Genomic DNA, 9,741 nt, shown 5'->3' on the forward strand with positions numbered 1-9,741 from the left:
GCTTCCCCTTGACCGGGTCCTGCGCTTCTTCTTGTTGTGACGTGAGCTTCCTCTTCGTCGTGACCTCCTTAGTTAGGATCCTTAGCTTTCAGCCTTCGGCTCTAGCTTAACTCTCTTTAGACTTCGAACTCGCGATGGGCTTATCGCGGCCCATCATCATCTTTTATTATCGAATAATCAGCTCCCGGGCCATATTCGGGCCTAACAACTATGAACCCAAATCGAAATATAAAATTTGGGAAATAGGTAAGACAAGTATGAATTTGGAATGTACAAATGTGAAAAGAAAAAGTCTAGCATAGCACACCATTGCAAATAAGATGAATTTTCATTCCATGTAGATCAGATGGAATGGAAACAGGGCCTAACGAACATCACAGAGAAGGTATGGGACCCCATCTTCAAGACCCACCCAAACTGTGTTCCATTCAATATCGCCAGATCCTCATCCTCTAATGCCTTCTTGATAACCTCAATCCAATAGAGGTTGAAATAGTTGTTAACCCGCTTCTTTCCATTTGGTTCAAAGCCTGGCTCAAACAATCTACATGGAAAGCTTAACTCGTCTTTGACAAACATGAACTATGATGGTAAGAACTGCACACGGTTAATACATAATGAACCAAATATAATGTCATAGGAACAGACTTTTTATGTCAACCAGCCCAATTGATACGAAAGAATGGTGACACATATTTTATATATCATTCTATGTCATTTCCAATATTATATTCCATCTCCAATACAATACGCCTTTTAGATTCTATAATAGGCAAGAAAACATATGTTATGTTCCATTCCAAATATAATTAAGATATGTTCTGTACAATTTCAAATAGAATATAGCTAGAAGATCTCAGACTGGTTGCGAACAATATGTTCTATTCCATTCCAAATAAAATTGAGATATGTTCTGTACCATTTCAAATAGAATAGAGTTAGAAGATCTCAGACTGGTTTTCGAACGATGCATCCCTATGTATTGTAGATTTTTATTCCATACGACAAACTAGACTACTAAACTCTGTTATGTTTATCTCCGATTAAAAACCTCAAATTTATCAAGGACTAAGAACACCCGGGGAAACTACAACCCTAAATAAACAGTGCTAAGTTTCTGATGTATAGCAGATCCGACATGTAACGGCAACGAGGTGGAAGGTTTCACAATTATAGGTTTCACAATTATAGAATTCTAGAATTCTAGAATTTTAGGTGTAAGCGGCAGAAAGCAACTATAAAGGAGTACACAACCACCGGCGGTATTATTCCCTTCCGCCGAGACCGTAACAAAAAGGACAACCAGGCGATTGGAAGAGAGACGGACTGAGATAGAGCAGACTTTGAGTAGATGCACCGTCGAACTGATTGTGGAGGAGCTATAGCGGAATTGCGGATGGAGATTTCTGAGAGAGAGAGACGGGGAGGATGAAAGCAAAGAGAAACTTTCTGTGGAAGGGGAAAAGACACGAGTTACTTTGCAGGTAAAATTTTTAATTTTTTTTTATTTCTATCAGGTCACCCAGTAATTTATCAAGGATAGCATAATAATATTATGTATTAAAGATGCTGTATATCGTTCCGTTAGATTAAAAAACTATTCTTCTAATTAGTGTTTTTTTCATGGCTATAGCTCCTAATTCCCCATAAAACAAAGGTCTATTATTGCTGAAACTGATGATGTCAGTTTTAAAAATTTGACTTCAAGTCAGAGAAACAAAGAAAAGACTTTCATGTAATAAATAAAAAGAATAATAGGAGATCAGCTTAGGGGGGTTCATTGAACCACACGATTCCAACCGTCGCTGACAGCGAGATTCAAACTGCTAAATGACACTTAGCTAAGCAAACAAAAAACGCTTATAGATTTTTTTCTCTATTAAGTAACCAAACATATATTGTTTCTGAAGAACAAATAGAAGTGAGGAGGTGCAGCAAGGGGGAAAGCATTGATTGAGGTTCACGTGGGTGCACACGTGGGTCGATGTTGATTCCATTTCTTGTCGCCATTCTACGACAGGAACATGTGAGAACAAAAGGAAAAATTTGATTAAACTTGAGAATCAAAACATATCACCGTCTTTCAGGTTGAGTAATTTTTACTAAACCCGCACGCACATTTATGTTAATAACAAGACCGAGATTGCAGATGAAAGATTGTATAGCTCTTTTTATCAAAAAAAAAAAAGAAGAAAGATTGTATAGCTCTCTGTAAATTGAGATTTATTCTATTGTTTTTGAGTTTTGAACTATTGTTCGAGTGGTCAATGTCGGTAGCTTCAAATTATTGTAAATGTCTAATCTCCTTTTGATACCCTATTATTATTTATTACCGTAAAGCGAAAGTTCAACTAATAAATAAGATTCCATTCATCTTCTTCCTCCAGCTTCCAAATCAAAGTACAAGAGCCACAACTTCTCCCTACCTACATTTGGTCTCCAATCTTTTCATAGGATCAATCAGAGCAACACAAATCTCTAACCTTCCTCTGTTTCTAGCTCCGTCTCCGAGGAGAAAAAAGGATCGATCTTCTGAATCGGAAACCTGGAAGTTTGGAGTTGACTAGATCCTTATGGGTTTTGCTTAGAAACGCACACAGAGATGTCGTTGAAGCATCATCATCATAGAGGAGTAGGAGTAGAGATGTCGTCGGGTTCCAAGAGTTTTGTCACAAAGAAATGGACTTTCTTACTCTGTATCGGTTTCTTCTGCGCGGGAACTCTCTTCTCCGACAGGTAACAGAACAATGCTCTGTTTTAATTTAACTAACGCATCGATATAGATATATATATATATATATATATGTAACTCCTCTGTTTACGAATATTCCGGTAAAAAAAATTGCAACTGTATCTTAAAAGAAGGGGAAAAAAAACTTTTATCTTTTGAGTGTGTGTTTTAATAGAATGTGGCCAGAGCCTGAATCCAATGTTGCATCAAGGGAAGCAGCTTCAGATGAACGTCTGCATCTGGTGTCAGAAGACTGTGATTCATCAAAAGTAAGTCTTCTAACTTTTATGTGAACTTTGATATTCTCATGACTCATGAACACTTGGAAGGATTTTCTTGATTCCGTATTGTTCATAAGCATTGTTCATGTTTATCAGAAGACAAGCCTTGGAGAAGTGTACAAGAGTCCGGATGCAACTCAGTAAGTGATAAAAATACCTGTTATAAAACTTCACTTCACTTCACTTCCTTTTTTCTTTTTTCTTTTCTTTTGCATTAAGCTTGAATGAGTGATTACAAGCAGAACGCTAGACAAAACGATCTCAACTCTGGAAATGGAGTTAGCAGCTGCAAAAGCCGCGCAAGAATCCATCGTGAACGGCTCACCAGTCTCTGATGAGTTCAATCTCCCTGAAACCGTTACTAAACGAAAGTATCTGATGGTTGTTGGGATCAACACTGCGTTTAACAGCAGAAAGCGAAGGGATTCTGTCCGTGCTACTTGGATGCCTCCCGGTATGTTCATCTAATCCCACAGGTTTCACTCTCAAGTATATTTTTTTTTTGGAACTGAACATAGTTCTTCTTGTATTAGGTGAGGAGAGAAAGAAACTGGAAGAAGAGAAAGGGATCGTGATGCGGTTTGTAATAGGTCATAGGTAAGTAAAACCTGTACATTTAGAGTGGCACATATCTTATTAGCAAGGTTGATTCATCTATATAGAGAGTGTCTTTAAATGCGCAGTGCCACTCCTGGTGGGATTCTTGATAGAGCGATTCAGGCTGAGGAAAGTAAACATGGAGACTTCTTGAGACTGGTAAGAGTTTTTACTTGTTGCCGATATAGGCTTTTTGTTTTCTAAACTCTTTTTTTTTGTAATGTTTTGAGCAGGATCATGTTGAAGGTTATCTAGAGCTGTCAGCAAAGACTAAATCATACTTTAGCACGGCGTTTGCATTGTGGGATGCAGACTTCTACGTGAAAGTCGATGATGATGTTCATGTCAATATAGGTGAGTGAGTGAGAATCAAACCCCTCTTTTACTTTTATCTGAATTGTTATTGTCTCTTTGTCAATCTCAACTTGTGTTACTGGATGTTTCTGCAGCCACGCTAGGTGCAGAGTTAGCAAGATACCGTATGAAACCTCGAGTATACATTGGTTGCATGAAATCTGGACCCGTTCTTGCTCAGAAGTAAGCTAGCTTCTTCACCTTTCAAAAGACTCTACTTTAAATCTCATTTACACAATGTTCAACATTCATTTTTTTCCATGAAGAGGAGTGAGGTATCATGAACCGGAGTACTGGAAGTTTGGAGAAGAGGGTAACAAGTACTTCCGCCACGCCACGGGTCAGCTCTACGCCATTTCCAGGGAGTTGGCGTCTTACATATCGATAAACCAGTTGAGTTCTTTCTCAAAATCTAGTCTGCTTTGTGCTTATACGCTCATACGTTGACTGTGTATTACAGAAACGTACTTCACAAGTATGTGAATGAGGATGTCTCTTTAGGGTCATGGTTTCTTGGATTGGATGTGGAGCATGTAGATGACCGTAGGCTGTGTTGTGGTACAACAGGTAAACATAAAAACAAAAATTCCAAGTCGCCTTATCTGTTTCCAAGTTATGGATGATCATTTGATCAGTGAGAAAAACTGCAGATTGTGAGTGGAAGGCACAGGCGGGCAACATGTGTGTTGCCTCGTTTGATTGGAGCTGCAGTGGGATTTGTAGATCAGCGGATCGGATGAAGGATGTTCATCGGAGGTGTGGAGAAGGCAGAGATGCTCTCCTGGCTGCTTCATTAAGAAGAAGAAGAAGAGAGAAACCAGCTCAACAGTTTGTAGTATAGACACACACACACACACTCGAGACTGTTCAACACACTCTATACATGTTTTGTATCTTTTGAACTGAGATGAGAAGGGTGCTTTTTGCCCTCCTTTCTTATTTCTTTATTAAAAAAAAAAACCATTTCTTTGCTAAGGTTTAGAGTTTTTTGGCACACAGAAAATGCAGTTTTTAGCTGCAAAAGGCAGAACTCACTGAAGGCACCTTCAGAGACCATTATGAACTTCTGAACTGAACTTAGACTCGGTGTCAAGAGTCAAAGCTAAATCAACAGACGTCTTTGCAGAATAAGTGGGCTTTGAACTGGGCTTATGAACTTCTCTTAACATATATAATAATGGGCCTAAATTTCATATGATTCAAGTAACGTCTTCTTGCTCTGTATATTGTTTTGACTTGAGAGCCTTTTCTTTTTGGGCAAATTGTTGAGCGCATCGAAATGATTGTAGCAACTGAAAATAATAAATTTTATTTTATTTTATTAGTCACGTGTTTGACGTTTGTTCACGGACGGATGATGATAATCTGAAGAATCCTGCACTCAAGCGATTGGGTTTGGTAAATGGGAGGTAGGTATACAAATGGTACAGACTGCCAAAAGAAAAAAAAAGCTAATGGACCACGTACCAATTATGTGGTTCAAGAGTTATATCCTTTCCTTAGATTCCGAATCTTCAATTATGTTTTCTTTTCCTTCATTTGGTTTTAGTTTGACTGTAGTTTTCAATATCATAATAAAACAAACAATACCGTCCAACACATGTGGTCTAAAACTATTCCTGTTATTTCTATCAGAGGTTCGCAGAATATCGACCGTATGATGGTGTCATCAGTCCTCACAGGCCCCATACCGAGCCTTGTACTAGTTACTACGACCACACAGCATTCCACGAAAAAAACATGACCATATGAAAAATCTAAATAACAGCATCTTCATTGGCCAAAAGAAAATAGTAATCTTCTATTATGACTTTTTGTTAAAATGTTCTTTAACTTATTTATTTATTATTATCTTTTTTTTGCTAAAATTTGGAGTGTTCTTTAACTTATTGATAAACATTTAGTTGGGATGGCTAATCATGTGTACTAGGATTTAGGTTTATCAGAGGATTATTTTCATGCAGGGAAGCAGCAAAATCAGCAATAGTTTTTCTTACAAAAATATATATACCATTTTTATGAAAAGTTGAGGTTACTACATAGTAGAAAACCTAGTACATACATTATATAGTCATAATAGACACTGCCAAAAAATGTGTCAAATAGTTACGAAGAGATCTTGGATGAATCCAAAGGAGCATCAGATCTTTGAATTTTTCTCTTGGTGTGAATGTGTTTATGATGAATTTGTCAAGCTCTTCGAAGATGTCTTGTGTTGCAATGTTTTGTTGTTTTTAAAGAAGATTATTCATCTGGTTCTATATTTGGTAAACCTTTTTTTTTGGGCTGAAGTTTCCTGAGATTGAAGACGATGGAGAAATGTGGCTGATCTAATTCAAAGTATTTGTCCAGGAGCTGAAGTAAAGGAACAGAACTCCACAAGAGTTGAGGACAAGATAAGAAAACCATCCCGAATGAACTCCATATCTTAGTGTATTGCATGCCACATCTTATTTAGATGCAGAAAACTACATATCTTTTTTTTCTTTTTTGAAAACTCCATATCTAATTACACCTAGTTTCATATCATAACTTTTTTTTCTTCATATCATCTATCTTATTAAAAGAGAAGTACCCATTTAAAAATACCCCTTAGTTTTCACTTTTATTTACACTTCATACCACTGTAGTATTAATTAAGTTATGCTTGTTTTTTTCACTTTAGTTAATGTGTTTTCCAAAATTAAATACACAATTAAACAATACTTTCTATTTTAATATTTTGTCTTTTTTCACTTAGATTAATGTGTTTTCCAAAATTAAATTTGAATTAAATACACTTCATTAATTTCTCCATTAAATCAATTTCAAATTTAAAAAATTACATTTTTATTGGACAAACAATTCATAGAAATTATAATATCAACTTTCTATTTAACGAATATGAACGAAAAATATTATCAAATTTGAACCGAAACTAGATAATATCTAAACGGATTTTTACCATTTTGGTATCTAGAAAACCATAACCAAACCTGATCTGAACGAAATATTTTGGATATTCAAATGTATTTAAATCATATTTATATAGTTAATATGTTAACTATTTTTAGAGTTAATATCAAAGATATAAGCTATTTTAAAGTTGTTTAAAATATTTGAAATATAAAAAATAGTCAAAAGTAAACATCTAAAATAGATAAACAATAATCAAAACACCAAAAATACATAAAATATATATTTATTCTCATCCAAATATTCAAGTTAAACATATTTTTAATTTTTAATTTAGGTACTTTGGCTTATATTACTCAAATTACATTACTCATATTTACATGTTATATTATTTTTATTTTTAGATTTAGAGATATTTAAAGATATATAAATTTTGAAAATTTAAAAATAGTTTAAACGGGTTATCAAACCCGCAAAAATCCGAATCAAACCGGAACCAAAATTTATAAATACACGAATAAAGCTAGAATCTTTAAACTCGAAAATCTCAAACCCGAATAGATTTTAACCGAATTCGAGTGGATACCCAAATATCCACCCCTAACTTAGTCAATATAAAACGATCAAATATTATAAATATATTATTTTGTATAAATAAATAAAAACTAAAAGTGAAAATTAATACCCGTGCGATCGCACGGATCAAGATCTAGTAACCTTTATTTTAACTAGATGTCAAAAAAAAACTTTCTTTTAACTGCTAGTTTTTTGTAACCGACTAAACTAAAACTTTCGTATAAGAAAAAAATCGGTCACATTATAACAATTTAAGGTTTAACAAACTAGATTTTGACCCGCCCTTCAAGGGCGGGTATATTTTTTTGTTTTAAGTTCTTCAACAATTATAATTTTGTTTCTGTTATTTCAATCATATATGTGTCGTTGAACAATTTTAATTTTTATGTTTGTGTTATTTTAATTATATGTTTGAATTTACCAATACGGAAGCATGCATAAAATTGAAAGTAGGACATACATAAGGAGCTTAATAAAAAAGGAATTGAAAAACCCATAAAGATAAAACAGTAGTTCAAATAAAAAGAACATTATAAGCATTTTCAAAAGTAGAATACAAAACTCCATTAATAGTTTGTAAATCTGTGTAGCTGATCGATGTTTTGCTCTTGTTTAAAAGCAAATACAGATAAAACAATTCACTTGTATTGGAATTACTTTCATGCTTACTATTTATTTTCTCTTTGTTCTTACTATTAATTTCCGTACAATCTTGTGCGAAGTTTGATTCGCCTTCTTTGTTGAGACATACCCAAAATCATCATCTTCATGTGTATCTTCTTTGTCACCTTTATTCATATTTTTTCTCTCATTCTATAGCAAATAAGATTTTTGAAAATTTCAAAACCAGACATTCGAATATCAATATTCACTGAAAAAAATAAAGGAATCATTAACAATTACAAAATCGGACATTTGAATACTGGTAGTTGTTGATGATATAAGAGAAATGAATATAATATCGTTTAAAGTTTAAAGTATCATGTGGTTTTAGAATACTCGAAAGAGAGTTTTCATAATTTATAGAAAATGAAGAAAATAGGTAACAATTTAGAAAAAAGTAGGTTAAAAGTTGAATGAGAAAATTAGGAAATTATTAGTTTATATTTAGACTTTTGCTAAAAAAAGGAGATAGCAAAAGAAAAATTCAAAACCAACTATTTTCTATAATAATCTGTCAATAAATATATAGACATGTAATTATATGTTTTTTGTTAAATTATAATGATATGATCAATACTATTAAGATTCATTATAATGGGTTTGTCAAATTTTGGTTCAATATTTCTGTAAAAGCCCAGATTAAACCCAATATGTACCAGTTCTATTAGATCACCAAGGCCCAATTCGATAATGAAAGATAAACTAAATCTTTTACAAAGATTCAGCTGAAAAGTTGTCGTTCACTCTCCCCCTCTCTATTACCACCGACATCTTGTCTCTCCCTCTCTCTATTACCACCGACGATCTTCTTTCTTTAATCATCAATCAGACCAACTAAGATCTTGTCTTTCCCTCTCTCTATTACCACCGACGATCTTGTCTCACCCTCTCTCTATTACCACCTTTCGATCTTCTCTCTTTATTCATCAATCTGACCACCGACGATCTTGTTTCTTTATTCCGACCACAGACAGATCTTGTTTCTCTATTATAAGATCCCGATTCAGGTACATGCATTTTTTTATAATAGATTCATCATCAGAGTTATATTTTGTTTGCATGTAATCTTAGTTGGAGCTGGAATCTGATAAATTGATACTTTTTAAAATCTATTACATTTCAGATGTGACGAATCCGATGTTTCTTCCGATTATCTTAGTGAAGCTGAAGAATATGGAGGCTCGCCCTGTGGATGATGTGTTTAAGTACTTTTGGGATCGCAGAGCTGATCTCACCAAGACTTTCATTTTATTCCGTTGGGTTTTATTGATTCCTGAGATCATAAAGTTCACACCTTTCTTCAGGTCAGTCACTTTGTTTTATTCTGAAAAAGTTTAATTCGAAATCAGTGTATAATGATTATAAAAGGTTCTGACAGTAGATCTTTTACATGAATGGTAGAAGAAGAAAAAGAGATCGTGTTTGTTTAAGATGTTTTGTTGGAGAAGAACTTCAAATCTTTAGCTGGAAAGGGATTTTAACAGATCGCAAACATCTATTGAGAATTGGGTAATCTCGATTCCTTGGTAGCTCTTTTTGATTTTTTAATTTTTTTAATTATTATGATATTTGTGTAGTCATGTCTCTTTCTTATACTTTTTTCTCCTCGTTGCTTTGTTCATCAGGTCCGTACTTCACCAAAGC

The 9,741-nt window shown here is 34.2% G+C and overlaps 1 protein-coding gene and 1 long non-coding RNA gene across 3 annotated transcripts; both read left to right on the plus strand.

Moving 5' to 3' along the window:
* Window positions 1-2,272: 2,272 nt before the first annotated feature.
* LOC108854174 (probable beta-1,3-galactosyltransferase 4) lies at window positions 2,273-4,938 on the plus strand. 2 transcript variants are annotated; one of them, XM_057000862.1, is made up of 12 exons: window positions 2,273-2,289; window positions 2,388-2,736; window positions 2,907-3,000; window positions 3,109-3,152; window positions 3,255-3,466; window positions 3,546-3,609; window positions 3,696-3,768; window positions 3,843-3,963; window positions 4,059-4,146; window positions 4,230-4,355; window positions 4,424-4,530; window positions 4,614-4,938. In XM_057000862.1, the coding sequence occupies exons 2-12, from the start codon at window positions 2,603-2,605 to the stop codon at window positions 4,802-4,804; spliced, it is 1,254 nt and encodes a 417-aa protein (XP_056856842.1). In that variant the 5' UTR covers window positions 2,273-2,289; window positions 2,388-2,602; the 3' UTR covers window positions 4,805-4,938. The 2 variants fall into 2 exon arrangements, with proteins under 2 accessions (XP_056856842.1, XP_018483185.1); XM_018627683.2 differs by lacking the exon at window positions 2,273-2,289 and having other exon boundaries at window positions 2,363-2,736.
* Window positions 4,939-8,859: 3,921 nt separating this feature from the next.
* On the plus strand, window positions 8,860-9,731 carry LOC130506229 (uncharacterized). Its single transcript, XR_008941936.1, has 3 exons — window positions 8,860-9,104; window positions 9,221-9,401; window positions 9,499-9,731. It is a non-coding gene; the product is annotated as an uncharacterized LOC130506229 (long non-coding RNA).
* The last annotated feature ends 10 nt before the right edge of the window (window positions 9,732-9,741 follow it).

The sequence above is a fragment of the Raphanus sativus genome, unplaced genomic scaffold (assembly GCF_000801105.2).
Source record: "Raphanus sativus cultivar WK10039 unplaced genomic scaffold, ASM80110v3 Scaffold3013, whole genome shotgun sequence".
NCBI lineage: Eukaryota > Viridiplantae > Streptophyta > Magnoliopsida > Brassicales > Brassicaceae > Raphanus > Raphanus sativus.

What these genes read in the sequence shown, in the direction of transcription:
- LOC108854174 (XM_057000862.1), top strand. Translation starts at nt 2,603, where the DNA reads ATGTCGTTGAAGCATCATCATCATAGAGGAGTAGGAGTAGAGATGTCG. An exon ending in GGAACTCTCTTCTCCGACAG is followed by an intron (nt 2,737 to 2,906) that starts GTAACAGAACAA and finishes GTGTTTTAATAG; the next exon opens with AATGTGGCCAGAGCCTGAAT. An exon ending in AAGAGTCCGGATGCAACTCA is followed by an intron (nt 3,153 to 3,254) that starts GTAAGTGATAAA and finishes GATTACAAGCAG; the next exon opens with AACGCTAGACAAAACGATCT.